Source organism: Coregonus clupeaformis, chromosome 21 (assembly GCF_020615455.1).
Source record: "Coregonus clupeaformis isolate EN_2021a chromosome 21, ASM2061545v1, whole genome shotgun sequence".
Lineage (NCBI taxonomy): Eukaryota > Metazoa > Chordata > Actinopteri > Salmoniformes > Salmonidae > Coregonus > Coregonus clupeaformis.
This window is the reverse complement of record NC_059212.1, coordinates 57495596-57518517: the sequence shown is the minus strand read 5'-3', so window position 1 is coordinate 57518517 and position 22922 is coordinate 57495596. Positions and strand designations below refer to the sequence as shown.

General features: G+C 44.6%; 2 protein-coding genes across 2 annotated transcripts; both read left to right on the top strand.

Annotated features, from left to right (window-relative positions):
• Positions 1-5330: 5330 nt before the first annotated feature.
• Positions 5331-11753, top strand: LOC121535739 (gastrula zinc finger protein 5-1-like). Its single transcript, XM_041842999.2, has 3 exons — positions 5331-5366; positions 5567-6597; positions 11747-11753. Exons 2-3 carry the CDS (start codon positions 5681-5683, stop codon positions 11751-11753), a joined length of 924 nt encoding a protein of 307 aa, XP_041698933.2. The 5' UTR covers positions 5331-5366; positions 5567-5680.
• Positions 11754-11822: 69 nt separating this feature from the next.
• LOC121535747 (protein krueppel) lies at positions 11823-19121 on the top strand. Its single transcript, XM_045206009.1, has 4 exons — positions 11823-11858; positions 15283-15374; positions 15918-16325; positions 18839-19121. Exons 1-3 carry the CDS (start codon positions 11846-11848, stop codon positions 16209-16211), a joined length of 399 nt encoding a protein of 132 aa, XP_045061944.1. The 5' UTR covers positions 11823-11845; the 3' UTR covers positions 16212-16325; positions 18839-19121.
• The last annotated feature ends 3801 nt before the right edge of the window (positions 19122-22922 follow it).

Genomic DNA, 22922 nt, shown 5'->3' with positions numbered 1-22922 from the left:
CGCGTCACTTTATACACAGAAGATCTATGTTATCAGTCTCTCCGAGACCACCGATAACTTCACAACGAAGTTGACTACAAATACGAAGTTGCCAATGTCTTTGCAATTGTAGGGATAAAATGAAAACTGAGATGCCTGTTTAAAATACATAGCCTACCTACAGTATAGGCTATAGGCCTATATATTGAAATACATTTCATGTTCAATTGAGTGTTATTTGGTTATTTGGCTACTGTCAAATTTTTTGCCTCAAAATATTTCATGATATGTAGCCTAACGTGCGCAATGATCTTGATTGTATTGTGGAATACTTTTTATCTTAAGGTATGATTTGAATGGAGAAAACTGATCTGAGAGCAGCGCTGCCTTTCTTTAGATCCTATCAGTATCTACACTTAAAGGCTCCTTATGGTCAATCCGGAGTCTGCAGTGGCAGTATACAGCATTTACTGTGACGCAGCCTCAGAAGTCAGCACATTCATACTTGTTGGGCTTTGGGCAGCTGTCATAGGTTTCTAATCAATTGGTCTGCACCACAACACTAGTAGTGATTCAGGGCTAATCTCTATAGCCGTCCAGCTAATTACAAGCAACAGGCTAAACGAAAAATACAAGACCTTACCTCTTCTGAGATGGAGTCCTTTTCCCGGTGCTCGACAAAGGAGCTCAGCCAAGATAGCAGGAAGTAAAAAGGCTGCACCGTTTTTCCCACCTGCATCTCCACCCCGAATCTCCCCATTGCCCCCCAGCAAAATTAGCCTACATTTTGGCCAGCATTTCCCAAACTCTGTGCACAGCTGATTAGAATTATCAAAGCTTGATGATTAGTTAATTATTTGTATCAGCTGTATAGTGCTAGGGCAAAAAGTTACCAAAAACAATTTAGTCCAATCAATGTGGCTAAATATCATGTGGCTGTCCATGGAACTGATTTCTGTGTGTGTGGGCGCACGTAAGTAAAGAAAACTAGTTTAATGTAGACTAGTTGAATGTCTATGCATTCCTCCTCTCTTTCATGTTGGCAAAAGGGTCTATGGCTCTGTCATAGAGTACACTTTAAGTTGTCATAGGCTACCTAGCTAAAATGCTTGCTAGCCTGACTTCCTCACATGGGCAACAATGAACCATCTAAGTTAGCTAGCTAGTTAACGTGAGCCTACTATGCTACATCTAGGCTACATATTGAACTTCAATCGGCACAGGCCAGTGGCACAACATATGAATTTATGGTTCGATCAGAATCGCCTTCATAATCATCGGCCTGTACAGAGAATTAAGTCCAAATCCACATGTTTATGTCATTGTCATCAATCAACTGCATTACAGTTAAAACTACTTTGACTACCACCACTGTTTTCTGTATGCTAGATATGCTACCAGTTTATACGAATGGGAGTTAGCATTTAGCAGTCACTTTTTCTAAACCTGAAAAGGGACAACTTCTAAATGTAATGCAGTGAAAACATCCAAATATATCCAAATTGGATTTGAGTAACCACGTTGTGGGCCTGGTACAATATATCAATCATGATGGATTTGACAAATATCCACTTTGTTAGATCAGATTTATTGAATGTGCGCCAATCCAGCTTCCTTCTATCCCCTACGGTCAGCATTCCATTGACCTTTTTACCGCATCTATCCCCATTACCTTACCGATCTCTTTCCAGGAGTTCAAACACATTTTAGTGTCTTTGAAGTCCCTACACGAGGTATCATAAATGTTTTTTTATTTGTGAACTTCTTCTGATAGCCTTTCGTCAAAGTTCTCCATGTTTGTTGTCAAGGAAGTTGTCAAGGAAGTGAGTTTGTGTTTATAGAGGATGTACCAACCCCACCTACCGTCAACCAATCATGTCAATGTGGAGCTATACGGAGCTATGCGGAGCACTCCGCATTGTTACAAAATACGAGAGACACATGGCATCGCTGTACGGAGCTCGATTTGGCCTCCGCAAGCCTCCGAATGCTCCACAATTGCGTCACATCCTCCGTACGGAGCCTTTGGATCAAGCATAAATTGGCTTTAAGCGAACGTTCTCTGCTTGGTGTTTTGGGAAACACGTTACATCTTAGGCCGTTGTAGGAAAGATGCATCGTTAAAACACTCGTAAGCCTAAGTTCCATAGCTATCGGGAAACCGGGCCCAGATGTGTTACCCAGAATAGGGTCTTGTTCAGTTTTTGGATAGTGTGCAATAATTCCCGCAAAGACACAATATCATATTCTAAACAGATTCTGGATTGGGGCTGCAGGTAGCCTAGCGGTTAAGAGTGTTGAACCAGTAACCAAAAGGTTGCTGGTTCGAATCCCCAAGCCGACAAGGGGGAAATCCGGTGATGTGCCCTTGAGCACGGCACCTAACCCTAGTCGCTCCTGTAAGTCGATCTGGATAAGAGCGTCTGCTAAATGACTAAAATGTAAAATGTTGATTTACTGTATTTCAAATTATTTACTAATTGAAAACAATGTGTTGCATGGAACATAATACATCGATCAATAATTAGTCTATCAAGAAGTTAAGAGAAGTGTTACCTTACATCCTGGCCAATTCAAATCAAATCAAATCAAATTGTATTGGCCACATGCACTGAATACAACAGGTGCAGACATTACAGTGAAATGCTTACTTACAGCCCTTAACCAACAGTGCATTTATTTGTAATAAAAAAGTAGAATAAAACAAAAAAGTGTTGAGAAAAAAAGAGCAGAAGTAAAATAAAATAACAGTAGGGAGGCTATATATACAGGGGGGTACCGGTGCAGAGTCAATGTGTGGGGGCACCGGCTAGTTGAAGTAATATGTACATGTGGGTAGAGTTAAAGTGACTATGCATAAATAATTAACAGAGTAGCAGCAGCGTAAAAAGATGGGGGTGGGGGGGCAGTGCAAATAGTCCGGGTAGCCATGATTAGCTGTTCAGGAGTCTTATGGCTTGGGGGTAGAAGCTGTTGAGAAGTCTTTTGGACCTAGACTTGGCACTCCGGTACCGCTTGCCGTGCGGTAGCAGAGAGAACAGTCTATGACTAGGGTGGCTGGAGTCTTTGACAATTTTGAGGGCCTTCCTCTGACACCGCCTGGTATAGAGGTCCTGGATGGCAGGAAGCTTGGCCCCAGTGATGTACTGGGCCGTACGCACTACCCTCTGTAGTGCCTTGTGGTCGGAGGCCAAGCAGTTGCCATACCAGGCGGTGATGCAACCAGTCAGGATGCTCTCGATGGTGCAGCTGTAGAATTTTTTGAGGATCTGAGGACCCATGCCAAATCTTTTCAGTCTCCTGAGGGGGAATAGGCTTTGTCGTGCCCTCTTCACGACTGTCTTGGTGCGTTTGGACCATGATAGTTTGTTGGTGATGTGGACACCAAGGAACTTGAAGCTCTCAACCTGTTCCACTACAGCCCCGTCGATGAGAATGGGGGCGTGCTCAGTCCTCTTTTTTTTCCTGTAGTCCACAATCATCTCCTTTGTCTTGGTCACGTTGAGCGAGAGGTTGTTATCCTGGCACCACACGGCCAGGTCTCTGACCTCCTCCCTATAGGCTGTCTCATAGTTGTCGGTGATCAGGCCTACCACTGTTGTGTCGTCGGCAAACTTAATGATGGTGTTGGAGTCGTGCCTGGCCATGCAGTCATGGGTGAACAGGGAGTACAGGAGGGGACTGAGCACGCACCCCTGAGGGGCCCCCGTGTTGAGGATCAGTGTGGCAGATGTGTTGTTACCTACCCTTACCACCTGGGGGCGGCCCGTCAGGAAAAAATAAAAATAAGTCCAGGATCCAGTTGCAGAGGGAGGTGTTTAGTCCCAGGATCCTTAGCTTAGTGATGAGCTTTGAGGGCACTATGGTGTTGAATGCTGAGCTGTAGTCAATGAATAGCATTCTCACGTAGGTGTTCCTCTTGTCCAGGTGGGAAAGGGCAGTGTGGAGTGCAATAGAGATTGCATCATCTGTGGATCTGTTGGGGCGGTATGCAAATTGGAGTGGGTCTAGGGTTTCTGGGATAATGGTGTTGATGTGAGCCATGACCAGCCTTTCAAAGCACTTCATGGCTACAGACGTCAGTGCTACGGGTCGGTAGTCATTTAGGCAGGTTATCTTAGAGTCCTTGGGCACGGGGACTATGGTGGTCTGCTTGAAACATGTTGGTATTACAGACTCAGTCAGGGACATGTTGAAAATGTCAGTGAAGACACTTGCCAGTTGGTCAGCACATGCTCGGAGTACACGTCCTGGTAATCCGTCTGGCCCTGCGGCCTTGTGAATGTTGACCTGCTTAAAAGTCTTACTCACATCGGCTACGGAGAGCGTGATCACATAGTCATCCGGAACAGCTGGTGCTCTCATGCATGCTTCAGTGTTGCTTGCCTCGAAGCGAGCATAGAAGTGGTTTAGCAGGTCTGGATGTCTTGTGTCACTGGGCAGCTCGCGGCTTTGCTTCCCTTTGTAGTCTGTAATAGTTTTCAAGCCCTGCCACATCCGACTAGCGTCAGAGCCGGTGTAGTACGATTCAATCTTAGACCTGTATTGACTCTGCCTGTTTGATGGTTCGTCGGAGGGCATAGCGGGATTTCTTCTAAGCGTCCAGGTTAGAGTCCCGCTCCTTGAAAGAGGCAGCTCTACCCTTTAGCTTAGTACAGATGTTTCCTGTAATCCATGGCTTCTGGTTGGGGTATGTACGTACGGTCACTGTGGGGACGACATGATCGATGCACTTATTGATGAAGCCAGTGACTGATGTGGTGTACTCCTCAATGCTATCTGAAGAATCCTGGAACATGTTCCAGTCTGTGCTAGCAAAACAGTCCTGTAGCTTAGCATCTGCGTCATCTGACCACTTTTTTATTAACCGAATCACTGGTGCTTCCTGCTTCAGTTTTTGCTTATAAGCAGGAATCAGGAGGATAGAGTTATGGTCAGATTTGCCAAATGGAGGGCGAGGGAGAGCTTTGTATGCGTCTCTGTGTGTGGAGTAAAGGTGGTCTAGAGTTTTTTTTCCTCTGGTTGCACATTTCACATGCTGGTAGAAATTAGGTAGAACTGATTTAAGTTTCCCTGCATTAAAGTCCCCGGTCACTAGGAGCGCTGCCTCTGGATGAGCGTTTTCCTGTTGACTTATGGCCTTATACAGCTCATTCAGCTCATTCAGTTCTAGACAGCGTCATTAGTGTATAATATACAGTTGAGCATTGAAAGTAACTAACCTAACCACCACTTTTCCCCCAATCACTCTCTCAGGTGAAGGACATCTCACTGGAGGCCACAGGAGCTTTGTGAAGCCAGCGGGACACAATACATGGAGAGATGACCAACCAATCACTGTTGATGAGGGGAGTGGAACCTCAACCCAGCACATTATCGTGATAGAGGTTAGTGTAATAGTGTTACATTAAAATTACAGTACATCAAATGTGACCCGTTTATTTCAGAAAGGCTCCCCACAGCTATTCATTAGCTTACATGTACATCCTTATTTATCTGCCATAGGGGAGCTTGTGAGACTTCCCTACGACATTGTTATCCAATACAACTCAAGTATCGGGAATAACCTCCTCTCTTCTTATGTCAGTCTGCAGATGCAGAGGCTTCAGGTCCTGGGGTTAAGCAGGAGAGGTCTGAAGGGGAGGACCCACGGCACAGCAGAGACATCCAGACTGGGGCGGCTGGAGAGCCCCCTGTAGCCATGGAGGACCCCACAACCGCCCCAGTGCAGCCCAGGACCCAACGCAGCATCACGGAGGTCAGTGGAACGCTGAACGCCGTCCTCAAGTCAGAGACAGACACCAAGACTTTAACTGAAACACAAAGGCCAGAGAGCCCAGAGAAACTGGGCTGTCCTCCTGCTCCCAGCTCAGAGTATTTCATTTACGGTAACCCGAGGACGATTCAATCCCATCAGGACTCGGGTGACTTGTTAGAGACTGGCAATGATCCGTCTTGTTCTTACACTACAGAGATGGACCCTGGCAACATGCCCTTGGGTTTAGAGACACAAACTGATCTATCTAGAGGAGACTGGAACCGGTACAGTAGTAGTGTATACGCTGAAGGGTGCCTAGATAAGAAAGGGGAGGGTCTGGTTGTAGATGAGGTGACTATGAAAGAGGAGGGCGACATTTCTCCCACATGGAATGCAGATAGTCACCTAGGAGACGGACTCTCACAGGGAAGAGATTTCTTAGATTACAGGGAAAGCTTAGAAACAAATCCAAATGTCGCGACCCACTCCCCTTTACACGCGCTCAGGCATCGTGAACCAGTGTCCACATCGATGGGGCCTTCCGATTCACATGGTCGCGTCCTTTTCGATCAGGTATTGAACTCAAACAACAGGGCGAGAGCCCAGGCTCATGGAGGGGGAGCCACATCAGGCAATAGTAAAGAGAAACGGTTCCTCTGCATGTTCTGTAACAAAGGCTTCAGCTGTTCCCAGAAGGTGGAGAGGCACCAGAGGGTCCACACAGGGGAGAAACCATTCAGCTGTACCCAGTGTCACATGCGCTTCGCCCAGGCAGGCCACCTGAAGAGACACCAGAGGGTCCACACAGGGGAAAAACCCTACAGCTGTACCCAGTGTCACATGCGCTTCGCCCAGGCTGGTGACCTGAAGAGGCACCAGAGGGTCCACACAGGAGAGAAACCCTATAGCTGCCCCCAGTGTGAGCAGAGGTTCTCAGAGAGGAGCTACCTCAGGATACACCAGCAGAAAAAACATTCCACGCGATAGCTTCTGACGTTTAGATCAAACCCTGCGTTAAAGACACATTGTCATTGTTGTCAGCAGAAAATATCCACAGATGCATTTGGAATAACAAGGTTAACAGATTTCAGTGTTGAATATTCCTGGGTAGAATCTTGCATCCAGACATTATGTGATATACACTGAGTGTACAAAACATTAGGAACACCTTCCTAATATTGAGTTGCACCCCCGCACTTTTGTCCTCAGAACAGCCTCAATTCGTTGGGGCATGGACTCTACAAGGTGTCGAAAGCGTTCCACAGGGATGCTGGCCCATGTTGACTCCAATGCTTCCCACAGTTGTGTCAAGTTGGCTGGATGTCCTTTCGGTGGTTGACCCTTCTAGATACACACGGGAAACTGTTGAGGATGAAAATCCCAGCAGCGTTGCAGTTTTTGACACACTCAAACCAGTGCGCTTGGCACCTACTACCCCGTTCAAAGGCACTTCAATATTTTGTCTTGCCTATTCACCCTCTGAATGGCACACATACACAATCCATGTCTCAATTGTCTTAAGGCTTAAAAATCCTTCTTTAACCTGTCTCCTCCCCTTCATCTACACTGATTGAAGTGGATTTAGCAAGTGACATCAATAAGGGATCATAGCTTTCACCTGGATTCACCTGGTCAGTCTATGTCATGGAAAAGTGTTCAGAATGTTTTGTACATTCAGTGTATAAGCCACATACAAGCCTAAAAGTATGTTAGATATTGTGTTTTTACTGTATAGGTTATATGATGGTCACAAATGCCTATTTCATTACTTCCATTCAACTACTTAATTCCCCCCAAGACATGTTTAATGAAAAAATGAATGCAGTTTATCAAGTTCATGCAGATTTTTTGTTGAGACGTGTATGTGTGGTTTTCATATGGTGTATTTAAAACTTGTTTATGTTTAATAAACATAAAAAATTGAACTTTTCATTCTAAGACTTTCATTGAGACTCTTTAGTATATGTCACATTTGGGCCTGTATCCACAAAGCATCTCAGAAAAGGTCCTATGAATCCTGTTAAAACCTGTTTTAAGAAGAAAAAAAAACTCCCAGCTAAGAGTAGGTTTTATGATGACGTTAAGACACTGCCCAGACAAACTGAGCCAGGAATAAAATCAACTCTCAAAGGTTTCTCAGCTGGTTTTCACGACAGTTTGAGGTACTGCAAGGAAAGATACTGATGACGTTCATTGACATTGTTGCAAATGATGAGAAATAACCATTTGCGATGAGGCATCGCCAGTTGCTTCAGACAACCACGGTGAATGTGACTGCAAATAAAATGTTGCGATGGTAAAACATTTGATATCACTTTGCCTACTCTTAATTCTTGCCTAATATGAAATGAATCACTTTTTTTTTTTAAACCAATTTTGAATTAAAAGCATCATTTTACATTAGCATTATACTGTATCAACATTAGTCACTTCCCTTTAACAACTTTGAATTCCCGTTTATCAAGTCACTTGCCGGTAATGTTGCAGACGTTTGAAAGGTCTATCATTTTCACCGGACACAATCAAAGTTAACATAAGCCCTAGATGCTTTCAATTGCCCAATTTACAAAAAACATTTAACAGGATGTTGCGCTCCAAAGGGATAACGTGAAATAGCATGATGTAGATTATTAAATAATCCAAAGAAAAACGTGTTTATTTATTAGCCTGGTGGTTACAAGTATTTAGACATGTCATGTGAAATCATTGTCAAAAGTGCAAGAGATACTATTGCATCTAAATTATTTATGGGTTGATCATATAGAAAAATCAACAACAAAAAATGTAACAACTTCAAAGCAATTGCCTGTCTATGGTCCAGGAACCACTGACTCGCTGCATTTTTCTATTATCAAGACACTTGCTGGTAACTCAACTAGTTAGGACAGCTCATGAGGTCTCCTAAATATAATAATAATAATAATAATAATAATAATAATAATAATAATAATAATATGCCATTTAGCAGACACTTTTATCCAAAGCGACTTACAGTCATGTGCGCATACGTTTTTACGTATGGGTGGTCCCGGGGATCGAACCCACTACCTTGGCGTTACAAGCGCCATGCTCTACCAATTGAGCTACAGAGGACCACCCTCTGTCGACTAGGTGTGACTCTTATGACTAAAGAGGTTTCATGCATAGCTTTTATTTCTACCCATTAGAGTAGGAGTAAAATGTAGCTTCTCAGAACTTACAACCAATTTTCTACTCTAAGATGCTTTGTGGATACAGGCCCAACAAAGAGTCTCAGAGTAGGAGTGCTGATCGAGGATCAGGTCACCAGCTGCCCACATAATCTTATTCATTATGATCTAAAAGGCTAAACTGATCCTAGATCAGCACTCCTCTGAGAGGCTTTGTGGATACGGCCCCTGATTTCACCCTATTCTACATACCCCCGACAGCGCTTTATAACCAGACTACGTACTAAATATACCTACACATACCCACACACTAACAAACACCGACTGTACACGTCAAAATAGTTTAGTCAGGTTTGTCTGATGATTACTTTTGACTTAGTGTAGCTGACTCATATTTACCCACAACATCATAAACTCAGCAAAAAAAGAAACGTCCTCTCATTGTCAAATGCATTTATTTTTAGAAAACTTAACATGTGTAAATATTTGTATGAACATAACAAGATTCAACAACTGAGACATAAACTGAACAAGTTCCACAGACATGTGACTAATAGAAATTGAATAATGTGTCCCTGAACAAAGGGGGGGTCAAAATCAAAAGTAACAGTCAGTATCTGGTGTGGCCACCAGCTGCATTAAGTACTACAGTGCATCTCCTCCTCATGGACTGCACCAGATTTGCCAGTTTTTGCTGTGAGATGTTACCCCACTCTTCCACCAAGGCACCTGCAAGTTCCTGGACATTGCTGTGGGGAAGGGCCCTAGCCCTCACCCTCCGATCCAACAGATCCCAGACGTGCTCAATGGGATTGAGATCCGGGCTCTTCGCTGGCCATGGCAGAACAGTGACATTCCTGTCTTGCAGGAAATCACGCACAGAACGAGCTGGTGGCATTGTCATGCTGGAAGGTCATGTCAGGATGAGCCTGCAGGAAGGGTACCACATGAGGGAGGAGGATGTATTCCCTGTAACACACAGCGTTGAGATTGCCTGCAATGACAACAAGCTCAGTCCGATGATGCTGTGACACACCGCCCCAGACCATGACGGACCCTCCACCTCCAAATCTATCCCGCTCCAGAGTACAGGCCTCGGTGTAACGCTCATTCCTTTGACGATAAACGCGAATCCAACCATCACCCCTGGTGAGACAAAACCGCGACTCGTCATTGAAGAGCACTTTTTGCCAGTCCTGTCTGGTCCAGCGACGGTGGATTTGTGCCCATAGGCGACGTTGTTGCCGGTGATGTCTGGTGAGGACCTGCCTTACAACAGGCTTACAAGCCCTCAGTCCAGCCTCTCTCAACCTATTGCGGACAGTCTGAGCACTGATAGAGGGATTGTGCGTTGCTGGTGTAACTCGGGCAGTTGTTGTTGCCATCCTGTACCTGTCCCGCAGGTGTGATGTTCGGATGTACCGATCCTGTGCAGGTGTTGTTACACGTGGTTTGCCACTGCGAGGACGATCAGCTGTCCGTCCTGTCTCCCTGTAGCGCTGTCTTAGGCGTCTCACAGTACGGACATTGCAATATATTGCCCTGGTCACATCTGCAGTCCTCATGCCTCCTTGCAGCATGCCTAAGGCACGTTCACGCAGATGAGCAGGGACCCTGGGCATCTTTCTTTTGGTGTTTTTCAGAGTCAGTAGAAAGGCCTCTTTACTGTCCTAAGTTTTCATAACTGTGACCTTAATTGCCTCCCGTCTGTAAGCAGTTAGTGTCTTAACGACCGTTCCACAGGTGCATGTTCATTAATTGTTTATGGTTCATTGAACAAGCATGGGAAACAGTGTTTAAACCCTTTACAGTGAAGATCTGTGAAGTTATTTGGCTTTTTACTAATTATCTGTGAAAGACAGGGTCCTGAAAAAGGGACGTTCCTTTTTTTGCTGAGTTTATTTATGTCCACCATGATGGGTTTAACAACAATGAAGTCATTCTGGAACTACAGTATAGGACTCAAACGTAGACACACACACACACACACACACGATAACATGGATTCTGCATTGTAGATATGTGGTAGTAGAGTAGTGGCCTGAGGGCACACACTTAATGTGTTGTGAAATGTATTGTAACGTTTTTTAAATGGTATAACTGCCTTCATTTTGCTGGACACCAGGAAGTGTAGGTCCTGCCTTGGTAGGAACTAATGGGGATCCATAATGCATGCAAATAGTGGGGATGGGTAAACACTCCATGTTGAAAGTGTGTTTATTATCTGTGTGTACGTACCTGAGGGAGTGTATGTCTGTGTAATCTGTATCACCTGTCTCTTCCAGGAGGAGGAGGGTCCAGAGGTGCTGCTGGTGAAGGAGGAGGGGTGTGAGGAGGGTCTGGGGAACCCTGAGGGGACCATGGTCATGGAGGACAACCAGACTACACCTCCTCCTGAACCCACAGAGGAACCAGCTGAGCAGCACAGGACCACACACAGTCTCACTGAGGTGAGCCCACTGTGAACTACTGTCTGAATGGTATTAGGTCAGGGCCCGTATCCACAAAGCCTCTCAGAGTAGGAGTGCTGATCTAGGATCAGTTTTGCCTTTTAGGTCATAATTAGTATGATTATATGGAAAGATCCAAAATAAGCTATCCTAGTCTGAGACTTTGTGGATACGGGCCCAGGTGTTGACTCATATTTTGTTTTAAGTGTGGGATCCTGCATTTGAAATATCAAACCATTTAAGTGTCAAGTAATCAAATCAACTAACACGTCTGCATTGTATCAAATCAACTAACATGTTTGCATAGTACTCATAGCAATCCCTCATTGCCCAATCAGAAGATGCTCCATAGCAGGGTGCTCATATCAGATTTCTTGATCCAACATCCTCTTACTCTGTAAATCTTACAGTCAGTAGACATGGAGGATGGGAAGCCTGATCTGCTGCTGGTCAAAGAGGAGACAATAGAAGATGGACCAGAGAGCATTGACCTGCTGAGTGGACTAAAGATGGGGGAGCAAGGTAAGGGAGAAATACATATAGCCTACATACAGTAATAGATCTTCAATGGGAATAGTGATGCACCTGACTAATTTTTTTAGTAAACACATATGAAACAATGAGTACTTTATTCATAAAACAATATCAATACAATTTGTATGAAATACAAAAATAAACAATATGATGTACACTACCAGTCAAAAGTTTTAGAACACCTACTCATTCAAGGGTTTTTCTTTATTTCTACTATTTTCTACATTGTAGAATAATAGTGATGACATCAAAACTATGAAATAACACATATGGAATCATGTAGTAACCAAAAAAGTGTTAAACAAATCAAAATATATTTTATATTTGAGATTCTTCAAATGGCCACCCTTTTCCTTGACAGCTTTGCACACTTTTGGCATTCTCTCAACCTGCTTCACTTGGAATGCTTTTCCAACAGTCTTGAAGGAGTTCCCAATTCGACCATGAAGGCCTGATTCACACAGTCTCCTCTGAACAGTTGATGTTGAGATGTGTCTGTTACTTGAACTCTGTGAAGCATTTATTTGGGCTGCAATTTCTGAGGCTGGTAACTCTAATGAACTTATCCTCTGCAGCAGAGGGAACTCTGGGTCTTCCTTTCCTGTGACAGTCCTCATGAGAGCCAGTTTCATCATAGCGCTTGATGGTTTTTGCGTCTGCACTTGAAGAAACGTTCAAAGTTCTTGAAATGTTCTGTATTGACTGACCTTCATGTCTTAAAGTAATGATGGACTGTCGTTTCTCTTTGCTTATTTGAGCTGTTCTTGCCATAATATGAACTTGGTCTTTTACCAAATAGGGCTATCTTCTGTATACCCCCCTACCTTGTCTCAACACAACTGATTGGCGCAAACGCATTAAGGAAAGAAATTCCACAAATTTGGGTGGGAGAACTTGCACAATTGGTGGCTGACTAGATACTTTTTCCCCCCACTGTATATGCCCGTCTGAAGTTTGCCAATGAACATCTGAATGATTCAGAGGAGAACTGGGTAAAAGTGTTGTGGTCAGATGAGACCAAAATCGAGCTCTTTGGCATCAATTCAACTCGCAGTGTTTGGAGGAGGAGGAATGCTGCTTATGACCCCAAGAACACCATCCCCACCGTCAAACATGGAGGTGGAAATATTATGCTTTGGGGGTGTTTTTCTGCTAAGGGGACAGGACAACTTCACCGCATCAAAGGGACGATGGACGGGGCCATGTACCGTCAAATCTTGGGTGAGAACCTCCTTCCCTCAGCCAGGGCATTGAAAATGGGTCGTGGATGGGTATTCCAGCATGACAATGACCCAAAACACACGGCCAAGGCAACAAAGGAGTGGCTCAAAAAGGAGCACATTAAGGCCCTGGAGTGGCCTAGCCAGTCTCCAGACGTTAATCCCATAGAAATTAGCCTCCCGAGTGGCGCAGTGGTCTAAGGCACTGTATCGCAGTGCTAGCTGTGCCACTAGAGATCCTGGTTCGAATCCAGGCTCTGTCGTAGCCGGCCGCGACCGGGAGACCCATGGAGCGGCGCACAATTGGTCCAGGGTAGGGGAGGGAATGGCCGGCAGGGATGTAGCTCAGTTGGTAGAGCATGACGTTTGCAACGCCAGGGTTGTGGGTTCGATTCCCACGGGGGGCCAGTATGAAAAAGTATGATCCCCATGTGCAGTTGCAAACCGTAGTCTGGCTTTTTTATGGCGAGTTTGGAGCAGTGGCTTCTTCCTTGCTGAGTGGCCTTTCAGGTTATGTCGGTATAGGACTTGTTTTATTGTGGATATTGTCACAAATGCGGTAGGCCAGAGTCAAGCGCAGGACACAGAATGAGATGAAGAACCACTTTACTGAGAAGTAAAGAAATACAAGAAAACCCTCCAAAACGACAAAGGAGGAGCAAAACCTGCACACAAAATGACACTCTAACAGTACAATAAACACGCACACCAAACAGTGGACGTGTACAGGTTAAATAGGCAGACAAACTAACATAATGGGGAACAGGTGCGCAACAACAGACAACAATCAAGTGAACATAGAAACATCTAACATAGAGTGGCAGCAGCTAGTACTCCGGTGACGACGAACGCCGAAGCCTGTCCGAGCCAGAAGGAAGGGCAGTCTCGGCAGAATCCGTGACAGATATAGATACTTTTGTACCTGTTTCCTCCATCGTCACAAGGTCCTTTTGCTGTTGTTCTGAGATTGATTTGCACGCGTCTCCTTCCTGAGCGTTATGACGGCTGCGTGGTCCCATGGTGTTTATACTTGCTCCCAAGGATGAACCAGACTTGTGGAGATGTACACATTTTTTTCTGAGGTCTTGGCTGATTTCTTTTGATTTTCACATGATGTCAAGCAAAGAGGCACTGAGTTTGAAGGTAGGCCTTGAAATACATCCACAGGTACACCTCCAATTGAATCAAATGATGTCAATTAGCCTATCAGAAGCTTCTAAAGCCATGACATCATTTTCTGGAATTTTCCAAGCTGTTTAAAGGCACAGTCAACTTAGTGTATGTAAACTTCTGACCCACTGGAATTGTGATACAGTGAATTATAAGTGAAATAATCTGTCTGTTAACATTTGTTGGAAAAAGTAGATGTCCTAACCGACTTGCCAAAACTATAGTTTGTTAACAAGACATTTGTGGAGTGTTTGAAAAACTAGTTTTGATGACTCCAACCTAAGTGTATGTAAACTTTCGACTTCAACTGTAGGCTACCGCACATTACGCACAACAGAAAAACATAAAAGCTCTCCCGAGTGGCGCAGTGGTCTAAGGCACTGCATCGCAGTGCTAGCTGTGCCACTAGAGATCCTGGTTCGAATCCAGGCTCTGTCGTAGCCGGCCGCGACCGGGAGACCCATGGGGCGGCGCACAATTGGCCCAGCGTCGTCCAGGGTAGGGGAGGGAATGGCCGGCAGGGGATGTAGCTCAGTTGGTAGAGCATGGCGTTTGCAACGCCAGGGTTGTGGGTTCGATAAAATAATGTATGCGCTAACTGTAAGTCGCTCTGGATAAGAGCGTCTGCTAAATGACTAAAATGTAAATGTAAATGTAAGAAGGTACACCTGTTAATTGAAATGCATTCCAGGTGACTACCTCATGAAGCTGGTTGAGAGAATGCAAAGCTGTCATCAAGGCAAAGGGTGGCTATTTGAAGAATCTCACATAAAATATATTTTGATTTGTTTAACACTTTTTTGGTTACTACATGATTCCATATGTGTTATTTTCTAGTTTTGATGTCTTCACTATTATTCTACAATGTAGAAAATAGTAAAAATAAAGAAAAACCCTTGAAGGAGTAGGTGTTCTAAAACTTTTGACTGGTAGTGTATAACAACATAACATTCATGGACATCAAAATCAATTTTGTTCTGTTGTCATGTTTGTTATGTCTGGATTGTAACATTTGCCTGTAGGTGGCTGGCCGGAGGTTAACAGAGGAGACTGGGTGGCCATCTTGGATCCCCAGACTGGTGCAGCCAAGGGCCCAGGGGACGACATCACCGAGGTCAGTGGATGGGACCGCGTCCTCAAGTCTGGGCTGGGGAACAACTCTGTTAACCACAACCAGAAACAGACAGTCGAACACAAAACAACAACCGAACTTAGTCTCCATGACAATAGACTGGCTGAGACCAGGGCGAGGCGTAGATTTGGTCTGCGGGGATGGGGAGGTGTCAGTATGCGGCGGAAGAGAACAGACACCGACTTGGCTAGCGATGCTCCGTCCGGCTCCTATAGTTGTGATTCAGAGAGACTGATGGCGCCTAAGGTTAACCCCCTAACAGATGCTGCCTTCAGCCTGCCTTCTATAGGATCTATCAACTGGAACATGGACCCTGCGACAACACAGACACTCCCTGGCCTTCATCCTCCTCACACTCTCCTAATGTTAAACCAGACCTCAGACAATGCCAGTGCCTCAACACTAAATGGCTACACAAGCCCATTGACAAATGACAGTAGTAGTAACGCTATCAGCATATCTGGTGGCAAAGAGAAGCGCTTCCCGTGTTCTTTCTGTTGGAAAGTCTTCCGTTTCCCCAAACAGATGGAGAGCCATCAGAGGATGCACACGGGGGAGAAACCATTCGGCTGCCACCTGTGTGAGAAGAGGTTCTCCCACCAGCACCACCTGAAGAGGCACCAGAGGGTCCACACAGGAGAGAAACCCTACAGCTGCCCCCTGTGTGAGAAGCGGTTCTCCCACCAGCACCATCTGAAGACGCACCTGAAGGTCCACACGGGAGAGAGGCCATTCACCTGTACGCACTGCGGGAAGAGGTTCTCAGAAAGGAGCTATCTCAGGATACACCAGCAGAAAATGCACTCAGCCCATGTATAGAGTATAGTGACATGTAATGTAGTACTAGTTAGCTTGTTTGTAGTTAATTCTGTTGGTTTTGGATGTAGTAGGGAACTGGATGAGGTGAACTGAGGAAAGAATGAGTATGATGAGGTAGAGTCAGTGGCGGCTCCTGAAAAAATTCTCAGGGGGGGCAATTTTTCTGATGATTTAGGTGACCTACACACATTTTAAAAAAGATATGTCCAGCAACAACATGAAGACAGGGGCAGCATATAAGTCAATACCAGAAGCATTTATTGACTGATCTCAAAAGTGTTGGCTTACCAGGGTTGGTGGAGCCCTCAGTTTCATCTTTGCCTCGCAAAGCTAACTCAAACACTCCGCAAAACTTCACACACTGGATTAGCCGGCTGAGGATGTGGCGGTTCTTGCTAATGTCGTAGTAAATATATTTGTTATAGTGAATATGGAATATGATATGTTGAGTAAAATGTTGTGCTAAGATCTATTTAGGTCAGGAGCTGGTTATAAGTTCTGTTCCTATCCAATAACAATGGACAAAAGGGTCCTATCTTGTCAGCCTTGTCAGCAGGTGGCCAAGGACAACACCCACGCCATAGGCCTCTCAGTTCTTCCAACTCACGAGTTCTTGCTCTGAGGACACACACACACACACACACAAACACACACACACACACATCATCACTGTTAAACACACACACACACACACACACACACACACATCATCATCACTGTTAAACACACACACACACACACACACACACAAAAATCCCCTCTCTTAGGCTGAACATTTGAAGACAGAGAACCCGACTCAGAGCCAATGCAACAGTGACAGTAGCCTGGAGGGGACCTCGCCCAACTCATCAGGACCAATCAGAAGATCAGAACTACTAGATTCAACCTACTTCATTTATTGCATAAAATGTCTGCACACAATGTTTCGGGGCTCTCTTCAGATAATAATAATAATAATATGCCATTTAGCAGACGCTTTTATCCAAAGCGACTTACAGTCATGCGTGCATACATTTTTGTGTATGGGTGGTCCCGGGGATCGAACCCACTACCTTGGCGTTACAAGCGCCATGCTCTACCAGCTGAGCTACAGAAAGTGGATACTCATGGATGCGCATCGCAATTGTAAAATGTCAACACAATTGGAGACACCACGTCATTTTTGGAGACATGTTATTGACAGTAAACTATTGTAGATGCGACTGCTAACTAAATAAAACATTTTAGCTGGCTAGCTAATCATCTTAGCTAAATGTGGGGCAAACAATTCAGTTATTTACCGTTAATTTGAGGGATTGGGGTGAAAGAAATCGAGTTACATAGTGATACTTTACGATATACTGTATTGACAATATCGCAATATTTTAGCGCTAGTTGGCTGTACCTGCACCAAAACACCATTATTGTTCCTTCATAGCTTGTTCTCAATCTTTTCACATTGGGAGCCAATTTGTTTTCAGCACTTTTATTTCCATGACTGATCAAAACTCGTTCTCATGGCTTTCTGATCCCTCTGCAACAGACATATGGTGCGCAATAAAATCACAGTATCGAATCGCAATACGTATAGAATCATGAGACTCGCAATGCTGATGCATATATCTTATCGTGAGGTTCCTGGCAATTCCCAGCCCAAGTTCATTTGCCACAACAAATCTCTTCGCTAGCAAACGCGATGTCTTCTCCAAAACGGCAATGTGTCTCCAGCAATGTTTACTTTTTTGACGTTCTATGGCATCTCCACTTTCCAAGCATATATGACCACATGTAATATTTTGGTAAGTGATGCAAATAGTGAACTATGTAGGGCCAGGATGTAAAATATATGTAGCTGCAGCAATTTCTCTTATCTGATATGGTAAGTAATGGGGCTTAATTTATAGCTCCCTAAGAGTTTGACGAACGGGTCCGTGCACGCGATTCCAGATATCTTTACCTCTGAATAAACTGCCTTTATTATACCATATCCACCCTGTCCAAAGTCTCTACTTGGTCTCAGTTCTCCAGTAAACTTGTGATTATCAACACTAACCTCATCGTTGTGGCGGCGGACAGCTAGCCTGTATCCCTCATCAAGTTGAGTGGCAATGTTATTTTTCCGTTCGTACCAATTTTTGGAAAATCCTCGGGTGTAGGACTTTCCGCCTTTAGTAGAAACCTGTTGAATTATTAAATTTGGTCTGGGAGGTCCTAATTGTTTCGTTGCCAATTTATCTTCATTTGTTCGCCGACAAAAAGGAACTTCTTTCAAAGACACAATCCGCTCTTTTCTCAGTTACGTTCATGGTTACGTTACGTTACGTATGACGAAAGCGCGTAAGTGCAAGCCCTCAGACACCCATAGAGATTGTATTGAAGGCTCTGAAATTTGAAAAAAATAGATTTTACATTAGAGGCTATGAGAGACTTCTGGGCGATTTTCAACCTGACTGAAATCGCCCCAAAAGGGGGGAGCCATTTGAAGCACGACTTTAGCCTGATTCGACATTTAGTGGCAGTGTGGCACTGTGGCAGATCAGACGTATAGATTACAACACTGATAACTACTGTTGCCGTGATATAATTGATTAGAAAAAAAATCCCTTCCTTTTCCCGTTTGGCAGTGCGTCGCCCATATCGCCCTATGGGTAGAGTAGATGATATGGTGATGGTTGGTGTGATGGTGTCTGTAGAAATGCTGATGAAAAGTGACAACCTTGTCCTGTTGTTTGATGCTGGTGTTTTATAATGGGGAAATGATAGTGCCTTAAGTCATGTTTACTTGACATGAAGTGGTGAAGCTGTCTGTAATGTTATTTTGAACCTTTTCCAAGGGATTCTAAAATTCATTTGATCAAAGCGAGGGTACCAGATAAAAGTTATTCTACTTGTCACATGTATAATTGTGTGCAATAAAAGTACTGTACTTCACATTGTGAGTGTATGACCATTTTGTTGAAATGAATTACAAAATTGACTCTGTGCTGACTGACTTGGTTATTTTTGTATAATTTCAGGGACGGCGTTTCCCTTATCTCAGTGGAACCAAAACATTATACTTCATTCTTGAATCAACCCATATGGACATTTTTTTATATTAAACTCCAATGGCTCCATATTGTTAGGTACTTGAATCACAGTGTTAGAGATGGGCTGGGAACGGGACCGAGCCGCAATGGACCGAGACTCCACCACCACCACACAGAACACAACCAGTGGAGACAAACGGGACTGAACAACCTCAGACCTGGTGGCTTTCTCCTACAATGGGTTTTGAGAAGGAGACAAGGAGATAGGACCCGAGGAGTAAGCAATTAAGATCTTCCCAGAGGCTCCAATCAGGGATCCAGTCTGCAGCCCAGACCCTTCTCTTCACAGTCTCAGTGCAGGGATGAAGCAGGGCCTGGGGCTGATAGAGATAGACCCTCCTGTTCCTATGATACAAACACCACAGTATCCATGATGAACAGAGCAGGTCACCCTGGGCTTTAGCCTTCACAGAGAGTGGTGGGAGACCCCCTTGGTGATAGTGTATCAGCAAGTCTGTCTTCTCCTTCAGGATCTCGTCTAATGCCTGGTGAATGGGTTCATAAAACATTCTCCCCAGGCTATTGCGCACAGTGCATATAAGCCTGGGATATCAACCACTCAAAGTTGGCTTTAGTGGGAGTGACCATAGAATTCTATGGGAGTGACCTACTGAGTAAAGTATTTGTGGTCATTTAATTTTAGTGAATCACACGACTGTGAGGCATGGCTCTGTGATTGTGGTGTGCTAGCGTACGGGGGAGTGTCAGGGGGAAGGTGTTGAGGGAGATGATTGGTTGGTAGATTCAACCGATTAAGCCAATTCTATTAGAACCGGGAGATTCTCAGGCTAAGTTTGACGCTTTGGTCCACTAGAATATTCTCACATTTGGGCTTAAGTATCTGGGAATGGGATTAAGCCTTCCTCAGTTACCTCAAGGTTACTCCACCATTACAGACAGGGTCAGGATGTGCTTTCACAATCCCAACAACTCCCAAAAAATGGCTAGACATCAAGGAGGGAGCTCAAAGACTAACCACCTGAGGGTTGTGGCTCCAACTTCTACCTCCTCTGGTATCATTGCTTCACAACTTGGGAGGCCGAGCATTTGGATGGACGCAGACAAGCCGTATGCCTGCCCCATGTGTGGGAAGTGCTTTGCTGAGGCAAACTATGTGAAGAAGCACAAGACTGTTCACACCAAGAAGAGGCCCTTAAAGCAGCAAAATGGTTGCTGTGGCGTCTTCTACCTAGCATGAGGATGAAAAGGGCTGCTTTCCGGAAAAACTAGCAGTCGTTTAATCTTCTCGGTGTAACAGTTGGGATAATGGGACCATTCTGACTGCAATGCAATTTCTCATCCCTGGATTGAGGTACGTTTTCCGAGCCATATCTCTCACCGGCTCCGCTGTGTCTTAATCTAATCGGGAAGCCTGTCCGACCCCAGTGCAGCTGTTAGCAAGCATAGGGTCGGAATCTATTCTGGCTAGGATCAACCTGTGTCATGGAGCAGGGCGCTGCTCAGCGTTGAGGTGGATCAAATTAAAAAATAATATTCCTGCCGTTTGTGACGCCCACCCTTTGGTGAGATGTACTGTAGACCCAGTGGCAATGGCGAGACTGAGAATACCCTGTCTGTCTTGTTGAGCTTTGACACAGAGTTTCTTACCAGATAAAGTCAGGTTAGGTTATATTTGCTATTCTGTGAGGGCCTAGGTTCCGAGCCCGCAACGATGCTTTAGGTGCCAAGGATTCAGACACGTTGCAGCAGTGTGTAGAAGGGAGATCCCACTATGTGAGAAATGTACTGGAGGGCATAGTCAGAGGGATAGTAAAGTTGGGATAGAGAAAGCACTTTGTGTCAACTGTGGGGGCGCCCATGCAGCTGGGGATCGGAAGAGCCCTGCGAGAAAGAGACAGGTTGAGATTGCCAGAGTTTGAGTGGCGAGGAAAGTTCCCTATGTTGAGGCAGTGAAGAGAGTAGAGCATAGCCAAGGGTGAGTGATTCGACTGGGAGCCCCCTAGCCTTTGATCATGACTCTCAGTTCCATTACATTACACATAAGAGTCATTGGACGAAGGCCTCTTCTGTAAGCCCTGACGCTCGGTCTGAACATTAACATGCATTGCTTGCGGTAGGGTTTTGGAAGCATAAGGTCCTTATCTTTCATATCAGCTAGAAATAATTTTCAAAACACAAAAGGTTAAATTAATACACATATTTTATAGGGTTAGGGTTCCCACACGGACATATCTCCATGTTATTGCGCTTGTTTAGGGAAAATAGCTATCTAGCATGCTCCCGACACCTGTATGTAAACGTAACTCAGAAGTGTAGTTTCCTCAGATGGATGCACCCATAGCAGTATGGATCTGTGCTAAACAGTAAGTGTATATTTTTTAGTTGAAAGATTAAGGGCCATATGTTTCAAAAGCTGTATCGCAAGCGATGATTATTGACGTTTCTAAACGTTAAAACACAGCGTCGGGATTGTAGTTCACTTTAGCCAGTCGTTGGTGAAGCTAACAGCTGAGAACTGCAGGGAGAACGCAGAATTCCGCCTAGACCTGATGCGTTTATTGCTATGGTTATTAAATTGTACTGTACTGATTGAGCGTAAATCCCGGAAAATAGATGTGGTAGTGGCAGCAGCAGATACATTTTTGGGTGTAAGAGTTTTTTGCAGAAGATCTACAGGGGGTTTTAAGAGAAGGGTTTCATCCTCCCAGGCTGGAGTAGGATAGGGGTGGTGTGTGTTTGGGGTATAGTGTGTATATGTGTAGGGTTAGATGGAGGTGCGATAAAAAAAAAATCCTTTCTCCTTTCTGACTATGTGCTATTCAGACTCCGACCTGTGAAAGGCAGCAATACGCAACACAGCTAGTCTGCCGGAAACTCACACGAAGACGTAAACGGAAGCTAACAGTGACCAAGAACAATTTCCACGTTAGCGTTTTTATTGTTGTTATTTAGATGTTAAAATATGACTAATTTAACTGCACAGCATCACATACCTACCCCATATAGTGTTTAATTCACGTTGGAGACGGGACTTGTTTGGTAGACGGGTTATCTATGTATGTAACGCAGGCTACCTAGCTCCTAACAATGGCTAACTGTGTGGTTTTTCATACTCAAATAGCCTCCATCATGGAGGTGTTAGCGAATGCAGCCGTAGCAGAGATATGTAAACTCGTAGACGACGACTATGCAGTGTTTCGTTTGGAAATAACTCAAAGCCAGAAAGAAAACAGGGCATTGCGGAGGAAACTACTGGAACTGAAGGTGGCACGGGAGCGCGCAGAGAGGACAATGCGAGAGCGCGTCCTCGCCAGTCGTCCCAGCAGTGTCAAGATCCTCGACCGATACAGAGGAATGGCAAGAGGTACATTTTGCAGAAAGAAGGCGGAGGGTGCGTGGCCTGCCGCCCGGTTCAGCCCTGCACGTGTTCAGATGTGTTACCCATAATTGGGTCTTGGTCAGTGTTTGGATAGAATGCAATAATTCCCCTGATTACTTAGCTACCTTGCGCAAATACTTTACTGTATTTCCTATTATTTACTAATTGAAAACAATGTGATGCATGGAATATAATCAGCCTACATCAATCAATAAATAGTATATCAAGTAGTTATAATAAGTGTTACCTTACATCCTTGCCAGTTCTAGACAGCGTCAATAGTGTACAATATGCAGTTGAGCA

What these genes read in the sequence shown, in the direction of transcription:
- LOC121535739 (XM_041842999.2), top strand. Translation starts at nt 5,681, where the DNA reads ATGGAGGACCCCACAACCGCCCCAGTGCAGCCCAGGACCCAACGCAGC.
- LOC121535747 (XM_045206009.1), top strand. An exon ending in CAGGGGACGACATCACCGAG is followed by an intron (nt 15,375 to 15,917) that starts GTCAGTGGATGG and finishes TTCCCCAAACAG; the next exon opens with ATGGAGAGCCATCAGAGGAT.